Consider the following 22776-nt stretch of genomic DNA (forward strand, 5'->3'; position numbering starts at 1 on the left):
CTACTTGCCGTCACAGCATTTTGGTCAAACTTTGAGATTTTTCTCAAATTTATCTTTCAGTCTTTATGTTAATTCTATTTCTGCTATTTGCCTTCCAAAAGCTCATTCTTGTTCCCTGAATATTCATTTTAAGGATATCTTGTGCCTACCTCATGGATGCAATATCTTCACTTATCTCTCTTGAGCATATTAATGTTTTGAAGACTTTGACTTTCACATCCTGCATTGCTCTGCTTTCTCCATTTTTTTTTTTTATTTTCTGGTTGTTTTAGTCTCTTTCAATCAGTTTTATTGTTTGTTAAGTACACTAATTTTAAGAACTTTATATTCAAAAATTGCTAAGAGAACAGTGAATTATTTAAAGATATAAAACATATTACTTTAGAAGTGCTTACCAGAAATTATCTAATAACATCAACTGAACATTGGTAGAGGTTGGGTGCATACTTGATAATAATGAAATTAATAACACAGTAAGAACCTGAGGGTTCTTATTCTTACATCTGATATCAAATGAGTTAAAATATTCAATATTTTTCTTATTTGTAACATGAAAGGAGTTCCTAAAATTCTTAATGAACTTTCTCTAATCATAGAATAAACAAATTTAGTTTTATGTGACATAAGAATTCTGATATTGATTACTATACCTGAAAATATAGTAATAATGTTTCAACTCCTGTGTTCACTTGTCCTAACCAATACTAAAATTTAGTATAATACTGTGGTAGTTATAAAATGACCATACAACTGTGGAAAGAGACCAAGAGAAACAAGAAATGGTATAAAAATTTGGGTATCAGGGGATTTAATATATGACAAGTATTATAAATCAGTGGAAAATTATTAACTTAGTACTTTATAATTTTCACTTATAAATTATTGTATGGTAATATACATTTTAAAAGGTGTATGATATTTTATTATTTAGTATTTAAATTGTTAGCCATTTGAGAAAAAAAATGCATTGAAATCCTAACTCATACTTTAAAGTAAATTTGAAGTGCATTAAATTTTTGAATATAAAAAGGAAAGCCATAAAAGTAGTAGAAAAAGGTTTAGATAAATATTTTAATAATCTTGGAGTAGGAAAGGATTTTTTGGACTGATAAGTAAACTAGTAGTTATAAGAAAGAGATGGATAGAATCAGTTACCTAAGGTTTTAGCAATCTGTTTGGGAAAAAGCACAAAGTTAGAAGAATCTTTCCAACATATATATATACATATATGACAAGCATTTAATATGTTCAGTTTATATACAGCTCTTACTTTTTTAATTTTGAGATGGGATCTCACTCTGTCACTCAGGTTGGAGTACAGTGACGCAATCTTGGCTCACTGCAACCTCTGCCTCCCAGACTTAAGTGATCCTCCCACCTCAGCCTCCTGAGTAGCTGGGAACACAGGCATGTGCCACTACACCCTGCTAACTTTTTGTATTTTTGGTAGAGATGAGGTTTCATCACATTGCCCAGGCTGGTCCTGAACTCCTGAGCTCAAGCGATCCACCTACCTCAGCCTCCCAAAATGCTGGGATAACAGATATGAGCCATCACACCTGGCCTACATATTAACTTTTAAAAACATATAAACACCCCAAAAGAAAACAAGTGAAAAATGTGTGAACCAGAAATTCACAAAATAAATACATATAATTTTTAAAAATATTAAGATACAACCAGACCCTCTAAAAGTCAAAGAAATAAATACAGATTAAAATAAGATGTGTTTCCTGTCAGTTTGTCAATTATTAAAAAGATAAAAATACCCAAGGTTAGTAAGATTGTGGAGAATGGACATTCCCATACAATGTTCATGGGAGTATTAGTTGGTAAAACAAAACCAAACAACAAACAAAAAACAGCTTTCCTTGGCAAGCCAGTAATCTGTAGCTAAATTTTTAAAGAATCTACGCTTTGACCCGACAGTTTTTCTTCTATGAATTTGCTCTAAGTAAATAACTAGATAATGAGGTTTATAAAGGGAAAACCTTAGAAACAACATAAATGTTAAAACTATAAGAATATTTAAGTAGCTTGGTACTTAGGTACAAGATAATAGTATACAGCTATTGAAAATAAAGATAATTTATTAAAAGATTAATTTTTTTAAAAATTCTCAATATTTCACTAAGTAAAAATATACATTACAAAACAATAGCTAAGTATAATCATGCCTACTAATGGAAGTGTGGGGAAAAGGATGGAGGAGCAGGCTCTGAATTGGGTCAGAAGTGAGGTTTGGATAAAGCAGTAGGTAGAATTGAATAACATCTCCCTCCTCCCATCTTCTCCCTCCCTGTCCCTCAGTAGGTCTCAATTTATGATCAGCTTTCCTTTTTCATGAAGTTCTTTTTATTACTTTTATTATCATTATCACTAACACATATGTTAAGTGCTTACTGTGTGGCAGGCATTGTGCTTAACATGTTATATGATTTATCTCATCAAATCGTCAAAAGAACTCTTATTCCCAATTTGCAAATTAGGAAACAGAGTCAGAAAGGTCCTTGCTGAAGGACACACAATTATTAAAAGACAGAAACGAGAATCACACAAAGTCCATCTAACCCCAAAACTACACACTCAACTACTACATCACCCTGTGTTACAATGAACTTGAAACCAATTCACAACTGGAGTACAGACACAAAGAGATATATGTGATGGGTTTGTGAAGTGTGGTAGAAAGGAGGTGGAGGTTGGTAAAGTCAAATTGTAGGGTGAGATAACAAGAACACTACAAAGAAACAAATAACAATAAGTGAATAATAAATTGGGCATATAATATTTATAACGGAACTTGATTCTGGTATGAGGTTTTATTATAAACTACCCAACCCAGCCCTCTAGGGGCATCTATATCCTTTAGACAAGAGAGGGCTATTTTGTAAAATATAAAGTCCTCTTTTTACCAAGAGCCCAAGTAATTCATTGAAGGATCCTTTTAGCCCATAGAATAACTGGATCCAGTTTTCCCTAAACAGTGTTTCCTGGACAGTGTTTCCCTGTAAGTTAGAGCAGCCTGAGCCTCAGAGAAGGTGGAACGAAGCTCGCAGGGGAGGCAACAAAGACAGCCAATACTCACAGGGTCAGACACTGCAGCGTCCTCTAAATTCCAATCTCTCTTTCCATAGTACAGAAGTAGCTGAGCACATTAGCTAAGCTACATTTTTACAGCCTCTTTTAAGGTTGAGTGTGTCCCTGTGACTAATTTCTAATCAATGAAGTATGAATGGAAATATGTACCATACCTTCTTTATACTATCTGCTTCTGCTGGGTGGATGCTGATGAAGAGGAGGGCCTAGGCAGGGGCACAGCTTCACTAAGCAGTGGCACAGCTTCAAGATGGAAGGAATCTGGGGTTTTGAATCACAATGTGAAGGACAGACACCCAGCAACCAAAATCTTAGACTGCTACATGAGGGAGAAATAAACAGTTTGGGGTCTATTTACCAACACAGGCAAGCCTACCATGAGTAACAGAGTTTCTCTATGTGTCACATAGGTATCAGCAACATTTGTCTTCTAATTCTAAGAAAAGAGTAAAGATTGGCAGTGAAATAGAAGCACACAGTAGTAGAACAGAGTACGTGGCATAGAAATGGGTGATCAGAGGGGTGGTGTATGTTGGCAAGACAAACATGATGAGCAGCAGCTGTAAGAGAGGAAACATGTATGCTTAGAGAGCTTCTGCTCTTAGGTACTTGCAGAATCCTGTAAAAAAGAGACAGGGTTGAGGGTGGCCCATTTGGCTGAGTGCTACTGACCCTGTTCACTTAGGAAATTTCAAAGTCTACTTACCTAGATTCTACATACAGCTAGGTTGTATGTATTTGTGTGAATATGAGCATGCTGTATATAGACACAGGCATATATGTAGTCAGAATTAATGTCAATATTAAATTTAATATCCAAAATATTAAACTATTAGAGTTGAAGTATGATAGGTAGTTTAATTTTTTCTTTCTGAATCATCTGAACTATTGAAAAGAATCATATCATGCATCTGTAATGAAAAAAATGTTCTTTATTTTGAAGCAGAAAAATTCTTCCTGTTTTATATTTTCATGAAAATATTTAAGATGGGAAACATTTTATTGGCTGTACATAAATAAATACATAATAAGAATGAGACACAATGTTTTGTCCAATTCTTATCATGAAGTCTTTCAAGAAGGGAATACATGCCCATCATAAAACATATGACTACATGTTTGTAAATCCCCCATTACATAATAAGCATTGTATTGTATTCATGATTATCACTGGTACTTGGCACCCTTTGATACTCAGTAATGGTAAGTGAATGAATGTATAAATGCATGAGCACTTTAGTAGCTTTTGAAGTGTAACTTTCAATGGTAACTGATAAATTATTTCAGCCTTGGAATCACCATTTCCTGTTATTTCAGTGTATGGCATAAAGTAATTGACTAATCACACGTAAGACACCTAAACAAGTGTTCTTTTTTTTCTTTCACTTTACATATCACAGCTCCATTCAACCCAAATAAAGATGCAGATAGCATAGTCAAGTTTGACACTTTTGGAGATGGAATGGGGCGATACAACGTGTTCAATTTCCAAAATGTAGGTGGAAAGTATTCCTACTTGAAAGTTGGTCACTGGGCAGAAACCTTATCGCTAGATGTCAACTCTATCCACTGGTCCCGGAACTCAGTCCCCACTTCCCAGTGCAGCGACCCCTGTGCCCCCAATGAAATGAAGAATATGCAGCCAGGGGATGTCTGCTGCTGGATTTGCATCCCCTGTGAACCCTACGAATACCTGGCTGATGAGTTTACCTGTGTGGATTGTGGGCCTGGACAGTGGCCCACTGCAGACCTAACTGGATGCTATGACCTTCCTGAGGACTACATCAGGTGGGAAGACGCCTGGGCCATTGGCCCAGTCACCATTGCCTGTCTGGGTTTAATGTGTACATGCATGGTTGTAACTGTTTTCATCAAGCACAACAACACACCCTTGGTCAAAGCATCGGGCCGAGAACTCTGCTACATCTTATTGTTTGGGGTTGGCCTGTCATACTGCATGACATTCTTCTTCATTGCCAAGCCATCACCAGTCATCTGTGCATTGCGCCGACTCGGGCTGGGGAGTTCCTTCGCTATCTGTTACTCAGCCCTGCTGACCAAGACAAACTGCATTGCCCGCATCTTCGATGGGGTCAAGAATGGCGCTCAGAGGCCAAAATTCATCAGCCCCAGTTCTCAGGTTTTCATCTGCCTGGGTCTGATCCTGGTGCAAATTGTGATGGTGTCTGTGTGGCTCATCCTGGAGGCCCCAGGCACCAGGAGGTATACCCTTGCAGAGAAGCGGGAAACAGTCATCCTAAAATGCAATGTCAAAGATTCCAGCATGTTGATCTCTCTTACCTACGATGTAATCCTGGTGATCTTATGCACTGTGTACGCCTTCAAAACGCGGAAGTGCCCAGAAAATTTCAACGAAGCTAAGTTCATAGGTTTTACCATGTACACCACGTGCATCATCTGGTTGGCCTTCCTCCCTATATTTTATGTGACATCAAGTGACTACAGAGTAAGTCTTTGATTGTTTCTTATTTTTCTTGTTCTTTCTCCTCCAGTGTTTCTTGTGTAGTATTTAAAATAGACTCCTTTTATTTCATCTCAACGAGTTGGGTAATTTCAAATGCCATGATGAGCCTGTATATTATATGTTAAAATTAATTATGTATGTAGATAGCATTTAATTAGTACCTACCACATGCAGAGCACTGTGCTAGGCACAGAGGGGAAGAGAAATATAAATGATATGGTCATTTACCCAATTTATAATCTAGTGGGAGATAAAATGTAATATACGTACACATAATGTTAATTAAACTTAAAAAGCGATTGACAATAGAATAAGACATAAACTAAGAATCTAATTGTGAATCTATCTGAGAATACTTTAAATTAGATATAGGAGGACTCGGCTACCATGGATCAATCTGTAAATTAAAATACACTTGCAATATTAAGCCAGGATAAGTTTAAAGATAGAAACTTTCACTCATGCTTCATTATTTCTCTAAAACAGATTAAAATACAATGTTAATTTGCTATGTCTTTTCTATAGCTTTAGTTATATATACATATATTTTTTTCTTTAACTAGTTAAAAATTTTACTGTACATATCCAGGTAACCTAATTAACATATAATAGGGTATTAGTAATATACAGTTCAAATTTATGGGCTCCCTTATAATTACCATCTCTTTTGAAAGAAACTTCTTCATTCCATTATAATATTCCAAACTGTTAAAATGCTACATAAAATGTAGCATTTTATAATTCTGATTTCAGTATCTTACAATGAGTGAGTATAAGAATGTTTCTCTCTTCAGGTATTTGTTTTTTATTCTCTATGTTTCTTAAATTGTCAGAGATTAAAGTTTTCCAGAAGCATAATGGTTTACTTGCTGCACCATGATTTCACAAAATGAAGTGCCTCCATCAGTTGTAAAAATCCTCAAATCTGCTGTTTACCAGCAATTCCTACATCGCCAAAATCTAGAAAATTGCAGCCCAAAAAGAAGACAGAGTAGATACAAAATTTCAGTTACATAGGAAGAATAATTCAAGAGGTCTGTTGTATAACATGGTGACTACATTGTATTCTTAAAAATCACTGAGGGTCAATTTCTAAGAGCTTTTAGCATAAAAAATGGTAAGTATGTGAAGTAATGCATATGTTAATTAGCTCTATTTACCCATTCCACAATGTATACATATTTTAAAACATCGTGTTGTACATAAATGTATACAATTGTTCTTTGTGAATTAAAATAGATAAATACTTTTGTTAAAAAAAGGCAAATCTGTTTAAAGCTTGGAATCAAGATGTTGGCAAAGTATATTGTATCTAGTCGCTGTAAATTATTCACAACTATGTAACTGAAACCTATGGGCTACATTAAGGGATGAACAATAAAGATGAAGAAGGTAAGTTCAATGTTGTGGGGCAAGACTACCTATAAAAATTTTGGAAAATTTTAAAAAGAGGAAACATCAGAGCTGGATCGGCAAAGTCAAAGAGTGGAGTATATGAACTACAGGGGAGTTGGAGTGTTATAATTTGAGGATTAACATGGAGAACTATAGTTAATGTATTGTAATGCCCCATCTCTATCTTTTGTCTTTATATATACATCTAAGTCCCATATATCTGCAGGATTTTTTTTTTTAAGTTTTTAGGAAGCCACTGTTAGCAGACATGATTTGGAGTACTGGGACTGCAAAGTAGTTATAATACTAATTATTTTGTCCTGGATATATGATTTGAAACTCTTCATTCTCAAAAGAGCTGGTTAAAAAAATGACAGAGCAGAAAATACTACTGAGAATAAACATAAATAACATTATAAAAATTTAATTTTATTGAGTGAATTAGCATTTACTTCTAAGACACACAAAAAATGACTTTCTTCTTTACATGATAGCAATAGAGTAGAACAACTGACTGAATGGAATTAGCTGAAGACACCAGAACTTTCACCACATAGAAGAAGTCATAAGGCAAATGAAATGGGACAGAGGTTGTGGAATAGAGTTTTTTAAGGTCCGTGATAATTAAGGTATCCAGTGATGCTAAGATCATTTAAAGTCTCAGAAATAATGCCAATCCTAAGTTTACAAAAGAAATGAGAAAGGTAGACTGAAGCCTCCAATGTAGTGGTTTTCAAATTTGGCTGCATATTGAATCAACTGTGTAGCATTAAAAAAATATTGATACCTGGGACACAGCCTCAGAGATTCTGATTTAATTGGCCTGGCCTGTGGCTTGGGCATCAGGATTTTTCAAAGCTTCCCAGGTAACTCTGATTTGCAGCCAGGATTGAAACCCTCAGCTCTAATAAATCACATGCTCTTCTTATCCCACCAATATGTCTAGTTTTGCCTGTACTGTTTTGAAATACTTGTCAAAGTTAGAAACTTGAGAAACTTTACATAAATATCCAGATTCTTGGTTTTTCTTAACAAAGTAAAAACGTAAGCCCAAATTCCCAAACTCAACAATTAGCTGGACCTGAGTAGTGCTCACCCCTGAAGACAGAGCACTCTTATTCCTGTTGCCCCTATCTCCCACTGATCTCTGAATTCTCACACCTGGTCCCTTTCACTTATGAACTTTCATAGACCCTGTAAGCATTTGAACTTGGGAACCTTGCTCTAGAAATTCCAGAACAAGACTGAGATTTAAAATTTCCCAGAGGAAAATCGTGTGGTTCAGACAGAATTAGCAGCAATAATTTAAGAGCAGCTGAAAAAATTTTGAGCATCATTCAACAAGGTTTATATCTCAGTACTTTGCCACCCATTGTGAGTTATAAATAAACATAAGGCACGATTCCAGTCTTCACAAAGTTTATATCTCAGCTGGAAGAAAGATATTAAACAAGAAAGAATTCAAGAATTATAAACACAGAATAGTTTATAATTAAATTGATGATATAAACTCTAAATACCTGTGGGCTCCATAAGAGTTATATGGGTAACATCATGATCTTTCCAGGATTACTTCTTGAAGATGGGATTTTTACCCCGTAACCTTGGCAGGCAAATGCAACTAAGGTATTTAGAGAATATAGGGAATATTCTGGAGACAGGACAGGAATGAACCAACCAGAAGGAAGCCATATCAGTCTTACTCAGTTGGAAAATGGGCCGGGGGCAGGGCTGGTTCATTTAGATAATGTTTAAGGGCTTTGAGATCTTGAGTTTGTTTTGTTTTGGTTATTTGCTTGGGCAAAAAAGTGACATGATGAAAGGCAAGAGGGAAACAAACCTTCCTGATCAACTTACTCTGCTAGATGCTTTAAGTACATGAGCTCACTTATCTTCATTTTGATAAAATTTGGAAGTAAATTTTATTATCCATTAGACAGATGAGTAAACAGAGGATAATGACCTTCCCAGGTGGCACAGTTATGAAATAGTAGTTTTTCTGATTCAAATCCATGCCCTTCATACTGTACCACAGACGCATCCATAATATGAAGGACGGATTTGAAAGGGTAGAGTCTAGATCAAGGAGGACTAATTGAAGCTCTTATACGAATTCAATACAGAGCAAACAAGAAATTCAGTCAGAAAAAAATTTCAAAGGATTTTTGAGAAACTATCCGAGTCATCTCCTGCTGTATCACAACTAACCATTCTCAGATAGTTTAAGAATCAAACACTGAGTCATTGGGATCTAATACATAGCTTAAATTGTGTAAGTAAAAATTCAGCCATGTTTGAGTGGAAAGTTATCCATAAAGGAATTCATTTATAGTAATTACTGAGTGTTTTGTTCATGTCTTCCAAAAAATATTTGAGGACTTATTATAGGCCTTGGAGATACTGTTATCAACATAGGCAAGTCTCTCCTCTTTTGTAACTTACAGTCTAGTGGAGAATGAGGTGAAGATGGAGATGGAGCATAAATAATGAATGAATGAAAATGCAGGCTCATTCAGTAGTGAATGCTGTAATGAGATTTTTTAAAAATCGCCTTGAAAAGCGGGTTACTGCAGTTTATCTCAAATTTTAACGTGCATGCAAATCACCTGGGGATCTTGTTGAAATAAAGATTCTGATTCAGTAAGAAAGGATGAGGACCAAGAATCTCGATATCAGCAAGCTCCCAGGAAATGGAGATGCTACTAGACTAAGGACCATACTTGGAGTGTCAAGACTCTAGGTTCTTTTGGGGGTTGGAGCAGGTGAAACAATTTACCTAGAGTAGGCAGAGTCTTGGGAATTGACTCTAGAATTTTGACAAGGTTCAAATACTTACAAAGAAATTCCTATTTTCCCATGTTGACTATTTTGAAGATTCAAAAATATATATTATATCTCAAATTCTTTAAAAAAATTTGTGTCACCCCTACTTTGCTGGTACCTATTTCATAATATTCCACTGAAGAAAATATTCCACTGAAGGGAGGCAGCCAGACATTGGAATTCTATGTGCTATGCAGATGAAACAGCAAGTTCAAACACTCTTAAACAAAAATATCTTAGAAAAGAAAAGCATATGGCTACAGTTTAATGACTAAATGGAAGAGTGATTTGATATGAGAAATAGGCAGGAGAGTTAAATCATGTAGGACTTTATAAGCCATAGCAAAGAGTTTAGATTTTATTCTATATGGAAAGGAAAATCACTGAAAGATTTTTAAGCAGGGGAGTTTATGATCTCACATTTTAGTAGAAAAAATCAGGCTGCTGTAAAGACTCTATTACTACATGGCAAAAAGGCATAAATGAGGAGACTGGTTAGGAAGTTGAGGTGGGTACTGGGGTCAGAACCATCCCATAGTAGGATGTTAACAATGGAGATGGTTAGAAGTAGAGGTAGAACCTGTCAAGAACTGTGAAAGGTTTTTACCCTGTTGCAATCTACCAGGTTAGCCTGCCACAGTTTCAGAATCCTTGTGTCAGAAGACATGAGACTCCTGATTCAGAAACAAAGAACTTTATTACTCATAGCCATAGCAGTAGCCAGAGTATCAACACTTCTGTACATTCCTTGAGTCCTGATTTCTTTTTTTTTTCTTAGATGGAGTTTCGCTCTTGTCACCCAGGCTAGAGGGCAATGGCGTGACCTTGGGTTCAGGCAACTTCTGCCTCCTGGATTCAAGTGATTCTCCTGCCTCAGTCTCCCAAATATCTGGGATTACAGGCACATGCCACCACACTGGGCTAATTTTTGTATTTTTAGTAGAGACAAGGTTTCACCATGTTGGCCAGGCTGGTCTCAAACTCCTGATCTCAGGTGATCTTCCCACCTCAGCCTCCCAAAGTGCTGGGATTACTGACGAGAGCCACTGCACCCAGCCTTGTCCTGATTTCTACAAGGCAACGCAGAGTGGGCTAGGACACCTGCATAAGCAGTACTCAAAAGAGGATCAGTGTTACTTACTTTCTTTTTGCCTTAGGATCAAATATACAACAGCATGGTGCTGTTATTGATCCTATCCTTATTTAAAAAGTTGACATTGTGTTCATCATGGGCTTAGCATTTTTGATGTTTTAAATATTGCATTATTGTCTTGATTAATGCATTTTTGATGCCTCCTTAAATTTGTATCTCAGGCAAGTGCCTCACTTGCTTCACACCAGCCCCAGCCCTACCTTTCCCCTAATAAGTTAGGATGGTGATTTGGGTGTCTGTCACCAACAAGGCATAAAATTTTGAGTTCCTCCCCTCTCTGAAGTTCCTCAGCATACTTAGTCTGGTGTGTATGGACTTCACCCACCCTTCAGGATGGGGAAATTTTAATCTAGCCTTAAGTAATATTTTCCTTAATCAGCTAAAATTAGGATGGGGGAGGGGAGTAGAGCAGCACAGTGAGAGAGCAGCTCCTTGCCAATAAATAAGACACATTTGTTTTCAGTTTTAAGCACTCAGCAGCTACCTATGGCTCAACCATATGAGGTCCAATATTTTTGTGCACCTAAAAGACTAAATTATGAAATAAGATCATCATTACTGTCACTATTGGCTTCAACTTTGATGACCCATTGACTAAGAAGCCAGAGCCTATAGCTTTCTGGCTGGAACTCATGGCTTGTTCACTTAACTAATTTGGCCTTTACTCACACAGCAAGTGTGTTTTGCTTCTTTTTGATACAAAATTAACAGAGCATTTGCTCTCTCATCATGATAATATCTCTTAGGGTCTTGCCTTCTTTTAACATAAGGGTTGGGGAAGTTTTCCAGGGCTGTCGCTGATGGTAGGAATTTGTCTAGATTTCTTTGCATACCTTTCTCATTCTTTGTCAACACTGTAAACCAATCCAGGTGAGTAAGCGCCCAAATACAAATCAGTGCCTCATCTATAGCTTCCCAGAAAGCTAAGTTCCACTGAAAAACAAACAAAACAAAACTCTGAATCCTTTGACTGTCATCTTGGAATGAATCTAAGTTTGGAATAAGAAACTACAGCTGGGGATTAATCCTTCAAGGTCCCAGCTGTTGCCATTCTTCCTTAACAAGCATATGTGTCTTGTTGCCTCAACCTCCCAAGGAAACCAGTCAAAGTTTGAATGATTCACCTGGCTTCTACCTTCTCTAAAAGTCTCTCTCTCTCTCAATGCTCAGTGAAGGTACATGTCTCTGCAATTTTTGTGTAAAAGAGAGTGGAATTTTCTGCCTACCCAGGACAAATGTTAGTACTAGTTATTAGAATCAAGTGAATCTGAATCCAAATGGGGAGGAAATTCACCCCACTCTACCCTCCAGAGAAGAGTTAACAACAGCCAAGGCATCAGTCTAGCAGCTGAGTTTGAACATAATTCCTGTTCCTCAAACTTCGACCACATCTCCAAATCCTTCTCCTTAACAGGAAATAAAGTGGAACACTATTTATTCCTGGTTAATCATACAATTTGGTCAACATGTTTGCTAGTGATTCCCACAGACTTCCTCAAATTCTGTTAATCAGCCCCTGAAACCCTCATATTTTCTTTCTGAAAAAGCCATGTGTCTGTTGGCATTTCTTCCTCATTGTCAAAACTGTCAAAGACTGTAGTGCCTGAGATTTTACTATACTTACAAGGCAACAAGTTAGCCTACCACAGTTTTACTAATGCTAGCAAAAACCTTTATGACTCACAGCAATAGCAGTAGCCAGAGTGTCAACATTTGCACAGGTTTCCTGAGTGCCACTTCTCACAGGGTTACACAAAGTAGTCCAGGTGACCCCTGTACCATCAGTGGGTTACATCACAGGAGAGGAACTCTGAGACTAGGGAACCTGAATCTTTTATAATGAATAGTATGCTGCCCTTTGTTCTAGAGGTAGGCACTGTCTCTATCTTCTAAAGCTCTTTGCTACACAAAATCCTTGAAAAGACATTCTGGAACAAAGGCAGTCAGAGCCTTGCTCACAAAATAACATGAGAGGTTCATGTAGAATAATTTCCCAACAGAATTTGCTGTTGGACTGGATGTATAAGTGTAAAGGCAATGGTAAAGTCAAGGATGGTCTTTGGCTTGCACACTGGGTGGCATTTGGTGCCACTTAAACAGTGACACTTGGGGAAAGGGACCAAATTTTGATTACATTATTACGATATGCCTATTTCATTACCAAAAGAATATGTCATGGTGGCAGTTGAATATTTAATTCTAGAAGCCCACAGTATAGGTCAAAACCAGTAATAATTGATTTGGACATCATCAATATTTAAGCCATGAAACTCAGTGGGATGGTGAAGAAAGAGAGTCCACAACTAAGCTCTGGGGAACTCCAGCACTTAAAGTTCAAGTAGAATAGATAACTAAGACAAAGAACAACCACTGAGGGAAAGATGTGTCCAGGAATCCAAAAGGAAGGAAGTGATTAACTGTGTCAAGCATTGCTGCGAGTTCGACAAAGACGAAAACAGAGCATCGTAAGCTGGTAGTATTCAAAGGGTCAGAACACAGAATTACAGATAAAAACAGACTTTTAATAGTGTGACTTACTGAAGGAACTGGATAACTGAAACTATGAGACTGATATTTGGGCTTTGTAATAAATAAAAGCTATTTCAATTTTATAACAGGTATACTGAATAAACATGGTGCACAAACTATGATAAAAATGCAATTTTAGTGCTCCTTCCATTATCTCTTCAGTATTTAGCAAGGGTAATCATCCCCCACCTAGGGATGGAAATTCCTGTGCACGTATTCAAACACCAAATGTTCACTACATGTGAGGCTCAGTTCTGGTGCTGGGGATAGCACAATGAGAAAAAACATTCAAGACCTTGGTAGGCCCATGAATTTATATGCTTTTAGGTAACATAAGGTACTACCATCATTTTCGATTGAAAATTGTCTTTATTAAGAAATTAAAATATATAGTCCTATGTAATGATCAAAACTGTGTCTTCACATTCAATCTCATTTCCTCCTGAGGTCTGGCCTGTCTTAGGCTGAGAGCCTGCAGTAGTTGGCATCTTCCTTGGTGCTTATGTTCCCCAATCCACCAGTTGCTACTTCCCTCTCAGCACTGATTAAAGAGTAATAAGGAAGCAGTAGGACAGTTCTTTGTGGCTAGATGACTTTATGATCTCTAAGTCCACATATGGAAAGATACATCCTTCAGATGCCTGGAAGATGACTAGAGGGCGTTTTCATCTTTCATGTGATCTTTAGAAATTACCCTCTGGCCTTTTCCCCTGCAGGACCTTGAGTGAGTTGACTGGCAGTTCTCTATTGTGATTTGTCTCTGGTGGCTCCATTCCCATTCTCAGGGCATCCAGCTATCCTACCCCAAGCCTCTTTCTGTGAAGGTCTCCAGGCCAAGACATAAGCCCAAGACCATGCATAATGGTTTTTGTGTGGCCCATCTTGTCCATGCATACCATTCACATAGCCTTTGCTTTGATAAATTCTCAGAACAAAGGACTACCTCAAGACAGTAGCAAGTTTTATGCAATGCCAATAGAGCAACTAGCCTTTTCCTCACCTTCTAGATTTCCAAGGCAGGAATCAGGTCCCAATTCAGGGCATCCTCTTCCTGCAGAAACACCTGACTTTTTGTAAATGGCCACACTGAAGCACTCCTTGCTAGGCTTTCAGCGAGGAGACAAAAATCACAGTACAGCTTTGCCCAAGATCCCCTCCTCCTAAAAGCCTCTCCTCACCTCTTCTTGTAATGTCTTAAAGTGTGCGAGTAGTTTTAAGAGTTACAGAAATGCTTTTAGAAAAGGTTTCCTGGAAATTTTGCAAATTTGGATTTGTCTCCCCCTCCCATGATCTCTGATATCCTTCGCACTGGCTTCAGAGTCAGAGGCAGGAACTGAGGCAGAAAGAGGACAATGCTAACATCATATTATACATATACGTAGAAAACAAATTGTCCCAGATTTATGAAGGCTTTTGCATCACAGAATCAGATAGAAGCTTGTTTTCTGAGAATTTGACAAGAAAGGAGCCTGCAATTAGGGGTCCCAAGGTGGAGAGCACTGGACTAGTTAAGAGAGACAAGAACTTTAAAATGACGAGGATGGATTATGCTTTCAGGATTCAAAGTAAGCAAGGCCTAAAGAATTATGCCACAGGGCAGGCTGAATTTTTTTTAAAAAATCAAAAGTAAAATGAAGCATTCTAAAATTATGTGGCTTCTCCAGTTATGTGTTCAGTCTTCAGCTTTCCTTGATTAGAGAGGAAGGTCAGAGACTTTGCAGAAATGTTTTATAGATGCCTAAAGTCATTTAGGACATTTGAAATTATGCTACTTTATAATAGCATGTGCCTAAGGGGAAAGGAAAAAAATCTAAAGTTACTCTGGGATGAGAATGAGAAGACATGATAAACCCTGGTTCTGAGGAACTTTCAGGGAAAACAAAGAGGGAGAAGTGAAAATTACCTGTCAAGAATGGGTGTATAGAAGCCTAGAGAACATGAAGATTGAACAGTTAGTACCTGATGAATCAAAATTCCAGAGAGATGCCAATAAGCAAAAGCAAAGGTACCACAGAAGAAAGCTGACAGTGATCCCCAACAAAGAATAGGGAAACCAGTAGCCGATAGGCAGAGCTTCCAGCAAGCAAGGGAGATAGAAAAATGTAAAAAACAAACAAACAAACAAAAAACAAATTTGTTTATAATAACCTTAAATCTTAAAGAAGCCAAGTTCATAGACTGAAATCATCAGCAATCTGGCCACTTCATCATTGAATATGTTTTACTATTTAAGATTCCAACTTCTGTGGCTTTGCAGAAATATCTTTATAAAAATATAAAGAAAACAAACAAGAAAATCCATGTGAAGTCTTGGCAAGCATTCAGAAGCACCCCACACAAATGGTGTTTGCTTGCAAATCCTAAGCAATATTTCCAAGACTACCCCAAACATAGAAGATTCAATATAATTACTGTATTGATTTGGCTACAATAAGGACAGAGCTGTCAATTATTCTGGATTTTTCATTTTGGTCTTATTTCAGCACTCTCTTTAGTTGGCCATTTGACTGAATGTACAGCCAGACACTTATTAGCCAACCTTCTCTTGTAGGTGCAGACGACAACCATGTGCATCTCTGTCAGCCTGAGTGGCTTTGTGGTCTTGGGCTGTTTGTTTGCACCCAAGGTTCACATCATCCTGTTTCAACCCCAGAAGAATGTTGTCACACACAGACTGCACCTCAACAGGTTCAGTGTCAGTGGAACTGGGACCACATACTCTCAGTGTAAGTATGGAACTCAGCACTAACTCCTTCATACATAGCATTGTAGTCAGGACCAGCCTGCCAAGAACAGGCAACACATGTCTGTCCCCATGAACAATCTCAATTCGATTTTACTAAGTATGGATTTAAACACTGTGAGTCAGTTATTGTGCTAGGTGCTGGGGATTCAGTAAGGAGCAAAGAAGTCAAAGTTTCTGTTTGGGCAGTACATACAGTCTAGCAGGGAACAAAGACATTAAATCCATAGCTGCAATGAGGGGTTTGAACCATGTTGTGGGGTTAGATAACCTGGTCTCTCGTCCTGTTCTGCAGTCAATTTAATAGATAACTTCAAACAAGTCACTCTATTGCTTTCTGCCTCATTTTACTAATTAAAATAGGGGACTGGGCTAGATTGGTGTTTTATAAAATATATTATATGTCACACAGATGCCAAAGGAGTTTCATGAAAAATTAAAAGGGGAAGATAATAAAATACAATGAAAAATGCTACATTCCTAATTCCCCCTTGGAAGTTTACAGTACTTCCTTTAACATGAGTGTGTTATAGGTTTTGAGAATCTCTATGCAAGAAAACCTGTTTAACTTTGTTAGAAGTTAAAATACTTTTAAAAAATATTTTATCACAGTAAAACTAACATCCCGTGGAACACACCTTGGAAAATGCTGGAATAGATCTTCCTCCTACTTCAATGACACAATGTTTTCTCAGCTTAGAAGGCAGTGTGAACTGAAGGATACTAGGATAGTTCCCAGTCCCTAATTCTCTCTGCTACTGGCCTGCAAATGTCTGAAACACTATCCTTAGAGAATCATTGATTTAATTCTTTAGAGTTCTCTAAAGCACAAATGTACCTGAAGGGGATAACCTTTTAAGCCATTTTCAGCTAAATTGTGGTATGAAGTAGAAGCAATTCACTGACACTGGATGAGGGGGAAGAAAAGAACTGGAACCATGAGAGAGGAAGGGAGGACAGAAAGTGACAGAGACAAATGACTGCTTCACAATTTTGCCTCGAGTTGATCAGAAAGGATACTTCAAAATAGCTCAGCATCATAGGGTCAGCAATCACATTAGCGCCCCAATTTCTCTACCAAAGTACAGAATTTAACAGGGCAGCCCTTCCCCCAGGAAACTGAAGGAAGACTGACAGGCTGAGAGCACATGTTCAGGGATAGGCTGCACATTCCTGTCTTTCCAGCTAAACTCCAACGTGTCACAAAAGTTGAGCTTCAGGGCATGGCAAAGCCTGTGAGGTCGTTTTCCATGGATCTTAGAGAAATATGTTGATTTCTTGAGCAAACAAAGCTCTTTTTAGCAGACTAATCTTAACAGCTACCTAGTCCAGCCCAGAGAGAACTGTCAATAACTAATAAAAACATTAACAACAGGTAACAGGAACTTACATTTGTTGAGTGTTTTTCATATGCTGGGCACCATGCTAAATACTTTACACACATGTGTGCATGTGTGTGCTGTCTTATTCAATGCTCCAACCCCTTAAGGTAAAGAAACTCACCCAGGGTCACACACTTTAAAAATGGCAGAACCAGAATTTAGAGTCAGTTCCTATGATTTCAAAGCCAGTGCACCAAACCGCTGTATCGTGCAGCCTCTCCCAGACAGCAAGCTGGGAAAGTTCTCATGGGCAGGCTTTGCAGAGAGAATAAAAAGAAGGTTATCCAAGCAAAATTGTCTCATTGCTAGCTCAGAACTTTTGCTTGTCATTAGAACAATTTAGCAGAGTCCATAAGTCTTCCATAGACGTTATTCAAAATTGCATATATCCAGACCTCAGTAATTTAGAAATGGCAGAATTTTCTAATGCATATGCTGGGAATTAACAAATTCCAGAAGGGATAGCAAGGGCACTTTCTCCAATCAAGTCTCTTGTTAGAAATTCAGAAATATCCATCTACATAAAAACAATGTACTGCAACCACAGCAGACCTGTTAAACTATTATTCAGTATGCTAATCTGATAGTGACCCAATTAGTACTTCAAGACAGGTGTTTGAACATTGTTGGAATGTCTTGTTAATAAAATTATAAATAAACTTTTTTTAAAAAAAGGTCTAAATTCAGACCTCATTGTTTCAGCAATATTTCCCTAATCAATACAAATCAATGAAGTAGTACCATGTAACAAAGTGAAGATTTTATATAACATCTCTTGGCATTTTAACGTGCATAAGTAACAAATACATTCACCTGTTATTTGCATTTTTACTCTTTTATTCAAAGTAGTTTTATATTCATGAACTCATTTTATCCTCATGAGTACCAGATATCACAAGTTCTATTTTATAGGTAAGAAAATTGAGAATTGAAGTTACTTCTCAAGGATATACAATGATACAAGAGTCAAGAGTTGAGCCTGATTTCCTGACTTTCAATTAAAAACTTTCCCATTTTAATAAGTTGGAAGTATTTCATATCAAGAAATTTATTCATTCATTAAATTATTGAGTACCTACTACACACCAAAAATTTCTAAGCACTGTGTACACAGTAACGAATAGGACGGAATCCCTGGCCCCATGAAGCTTGGTGTCTAGGACAGTGGTTTTCATACTGTAGACTGTAAGCCATTATTGGGTCATGAAATTTAGTATCTTTGGCCAGTGCTTTTTAAAAGAAAAAAACAGAAAATCTTAAGAGTGCATTACATGTAATAAAGGTAAGGCATAAAAGGTAAGTCATGAAGAGTTATATATATACGTATACCAGGTCCGGGTAAAATGTATTTATTTCTATAGATCACAATCAAAGATGTTTAAAGGCCAGTGGTCTATGGAATTGAGTTCTGTGTATGAACATGTTACTGACCCACTTTGGTAGAATTGAAGCAATTGTTTAATATCTTAGTGTCTGTTTCCTCTATTGTATATTCAGCTCAATTTATATCCATTTCCCTCCTAAATACTTGCAAGTATGTTGCTTTAGAAATCAAGAACATTCCTTAAACTGCTCTGCGTTCATTAGATAAAGTATATGTTTTTCTTGGGTTGTACATAATTCACATTCTTCCAGTGAGTATAATGTTAGCACTTTATTTCATTGGGCGATTGTTAATATTGCTGCTGGTTTTCTGACTTTCTCTTCAGAGGTAAAACAAAACCCACTGTAGAGATGAGAGTAAGCTAATATGGAAACAGAGTTATCGCGTTTCCTCCACTTTATCTATTCCTGCATAACAAACTTCTCCATAACTTAAAGGCTTAAAACAATACCTCTTTATATTATTATCTCTTACAGTTTACAAGTCAGGAATTCAGACAGGGCTTGGTTCATCTGCTCCATGAGGCTGACGTTCTTTCATGGTTTTAAGCAGAGACTGAGCTGATCTGGAAGATCCTTGATGCTTTCACTCTTATTCCTGGCATCTTGGCAGGAAGCCTGTCCATGTTGGCTCCTAATGAGCATGTTCCATAAAAAAAGGAAGTAGAAACTGGCTTGGCCAGGAAACTGGTATAGCATAATTGGTACCATACTTATTTATCGAAGCTCAGATTCAATGGGAAGTGCACAGACCCCACCTCTCAAAGAGTCTGTGATCATTTTAATTATGCCACACTTTCCAAATCGCCAATTAATCCATTACTGCATCTTATCAAGAATTACAGTGACTTGACACAATCCCGTATAATACCAAGAAGTCACCCCAACTGGAAAGTACAGCCATATCAATTCCAAGTTAATTCTCTGTCAAGAGAGTAGGAGAAATACATTACTTTGGAGTCTAGGAGAGCCTCCTGATGGCAGCCAAAGTGGTTGATAGCAGAAAGAGTATTGGTATTGAATTTTTAAAGCTGACCCGTTGCTCCACAAAACTGGAAAAGCATGACCACACTCAGTAGCAGACATGAAAGAATGAACATGGTTAACAACATCTTGGAAAACTGAAAAGTTTTACATATTGCTATGTGCAAAAGAGTACAATTAAAGTTGTGCCTAATTAATTATATATAGTGGAAGTAAGAATAATAAAAATAAATGAAACCTCAATTTTTCTCCATTAAGAATACCCATGGATCAATGATTCCCAGATATTTGTATATGAAAAATAACTCCTTTGAAATGGAGATGCCCTGGCCCCACCCATAGATATTCTGATTCATGTGGTCTGGAGCAAAGGCCAGAAATCTGGTTTGTAACAGACACCCCAGCTGTTTCAATAGAAGTGGTCCAAAGAAAATATTTTGAGAACCTCTACCTAAAACCATCCTTGTCTGCTTCATCCACTGATATCAGTGCAGTCACTGCAGGGAGGTTCTCTAGCCCATCAAAGAGGAAGCAGGGTTGCAGAGAGGGAGTGACATTCTGAATTTCCACCCTTTGCTGCATAATACCAGTGGCCACATTCACATGCAGTGATTTCCCAGGCTCCCTCTGGAACTTTCAGGGAAGTCATTTCCAGCATAGAAGAACCTGGCCACTCAGAAAACATTTACTAAAAGTGGGCATTCTCCTTCTAATGGCAGTATAACTCACAGACCTTGAAATCCTAAACTCGTACTTTTAATTCTACTCCCACACCCACACACATAAGCAAACATCCTTTGTATATGGATGAAAAACAGGTCATTTTTATTCTCTTCTGCTCTAGAAGCAAAAGAGATTCCCAGAGTTGGTTCCTAAGGACAGGCAATCAATAACATATGTTGGGAATGTAAGTAGAACTGCATAATATTTAAAGAGACAAGCTGGAAGTACACATGAAGTTACATAGCATAAAACCCTATAGGAGTCATGCAGGTGAGAATATTGGCACTAACATGATTTTGTATCAGCATAGACTGGGGAGAGAAAGGTGAAAAATGAAGTGTGCCCCATAGTCTTCAGAGCTATTATGTACCCAGACTTGGTCCTATAAGGATATGTGTCTCTTGCTCATGGTAATTGTTCAGATGTATGTATGTCATTATCATGAAGATCAGCCAAGAAACTTCGACTACCCAATGATGCCCAGATTTTGGTCCCCAAGGAGCTGTAGGCATATGGAGATTGATTTTCTCTGCCAAGACAGTCACTTGTCTAGGTGGTAATGTGTGAACTGTTCAATTAATACAATTACTTATTATCACAAAGTTTTTTCACATTATAAAAAGAAAGTGGTAGTATAAAAAGATTACGTGAACACTCTTCTAGAGTCATGGCATCATTTTCCATACAGCTACAACCATAGAAAGCAAGCACATGAGACCAGACTCTGGCCTAGTTAGCAAGGGGCAATGGCCTAGTTAGCAGGGGTCAAGCCATTGTTGAAGTCTGAATATGACTTTATAAAATAAAAGCATAACATGTAATGCCCAAGCTTCTTCTCTATAGTTCAGCCCCCGAAAAACAGCATCATGTGCCTGTAATCTAAGCTCAGGGAACCCCACATGACACTATGTACTAGCCTGGCCAGGAGAATTAGCAAGGTATTTGGTAATACAAACTGAATTGATGGTCTTTCTTGCCACAGGTATATCATACATGTAAATCTTTAATGGGCAGTGCAGGAAGAACTAGAGTATTCAGCAAGTCAAGCCAGCTGCTTTCATGGAGAATATACCCAAAGCATCTAAACCAGATAAATGTTAATCTATTTTTCCCTTTAGAAAGTTCACAGAAAAGAGGCCAGTCACAGTGACTCATGCCTGTAGTCCCAACACTTTGGAAGGCCAAGGCAGGTGGATCACCTGAGGTCAGCAGTTCAAGACCAGTGTGGCCAGTATGGCAAAACCCCATTTCTACTAAAAAAATACAAAAATTAGCCAGGCATGGTGGTGTGCAGCTGTAATCACAGCTACTCATGAGGCTGAGACAGGAGAATTGCTTGAACCCGGGAGGTGGAGGCTGCAGTGAGCCGAGATCATGCCACTGCACTCCAGCCTGGGAGACAGAGCAAGACTCCTTCGCCCTCTGCAAAAAAAAAAAAAAGTCCACAGAAAAGATAACTATTGGGTACTGGGTTTATTTCATCACTTGAAATCTGTGCAGCAAACCCCTGTGACACACTTTTACCTATGTAACACACCTTCACATGTACCCCCAAACCTAAAATAAAAGTTAAAAAAAAGAAAGTCCACAGCATTCCTGAGAATCTCATTCCATTCCCTTTTACTCCCTTTGTCATTGTCAATGGAAGAATAGAGTCTCCAGCTGCAATAAGTAACTCTACATGTATTAGAGAATTGATGTTTAGTACCTCTCCTTTCTTCTATGTAACACTGTCATTGTGTTTGTCTCACAACTGCTTTTTTCCATCCCTTAAATCATTCTCTCTTTATCTCTAATATGTTGCTAGGTTTTCCCCTAGTAAATATAGCCCACCTTCTTTAATAACAGTGACCACAAATATCAGAGCTGGGAGGGCCACTTTGGAACATTTATTCTAATAACCACATTTCTAGATGAGAAAACTAGGGCCCTATCTACTAGATACTTTAGGAATTTGATAACTAGAGTTATAGATGAAACTCTCAAAGGCTGCTATATTGTTCCTCTGGCCTCCCTGAATTTGCTGCCTCAGCTCAGTTACAAAATTCAGCTCATAGACTATTCTGACAATGAGAAT

General features: G+C 37.6%; 2 protein-coding genes across 11 annotated transcripts in view; one reads left to right on the forward strand and one right to left on the reverse strand.

Moving 5' to 3' along the window:
- Nucleotides 1-22776, forward strand: part of GRM3 (glutamate metabotropic receptor 3) — a 220901-nt gene that overhangs the window by 190378 nt on the left and 7747 nt on the right. For 2 of the 3 annotated variants that reach the window (XM_003822736.5, XM_034964355.3), the window contains 2 exons: nucleotides 4500-5566; nucleotides 16036-16210. In XM_003822736.5, the coding sequence (XP_003822784.1) occupies nucleotides 4500-5566; nucleotides 16036-16210 (1242 nt within the window). The remainder of the gene's footprint in view (nucleotides 1-4499; nucleotides 5567-16035; nucleotides 16211-22776) is intronic. The other variant, XM_034964356.3, reaches the window with a different exon arrangement.
- ELAPOR2 (endosome-lysosome associated apoptosis and autophagy regulator family member 2) overlaps nucleotides 1-22776 on the reverse strand; it is a 266632-nt gene that overhangs the window by 41269 nt on the left and 202587 nt on the right. Inside the window, exon 22 of one of the 8 annotated variants that reach the window (XM_055114604.2) lies at nucleotides 5554-5691. The exons of the other annotated variants lie outside the window; for them this stretch is intronic. Coding sequence (XP_054970579.1) covers nucleotides 5674-5691 — 18 coding nt within the window. The 3' untranslated portion in view covers nucleotides 5554-5673. Of the gene's footprint in view, nucleotides 1-5553; nucleotides 5692-22776 lie in introns of those variants that run through there. 8 annotated transcript variants of the gene reach the window in all.

This window comes from Pan paniscus, chromosome 6, assembly GCF_029289425.2.
Source record: "Pan paniscus chromosome 6, NHGRI_mPanPan1-v2.0_pri, whole genome shotgun sequence".
NCBI lineage: Eukaryota > Metazoa > Chordata > Mammalia > Primates > Hominidae > Pan > Pan paniscus.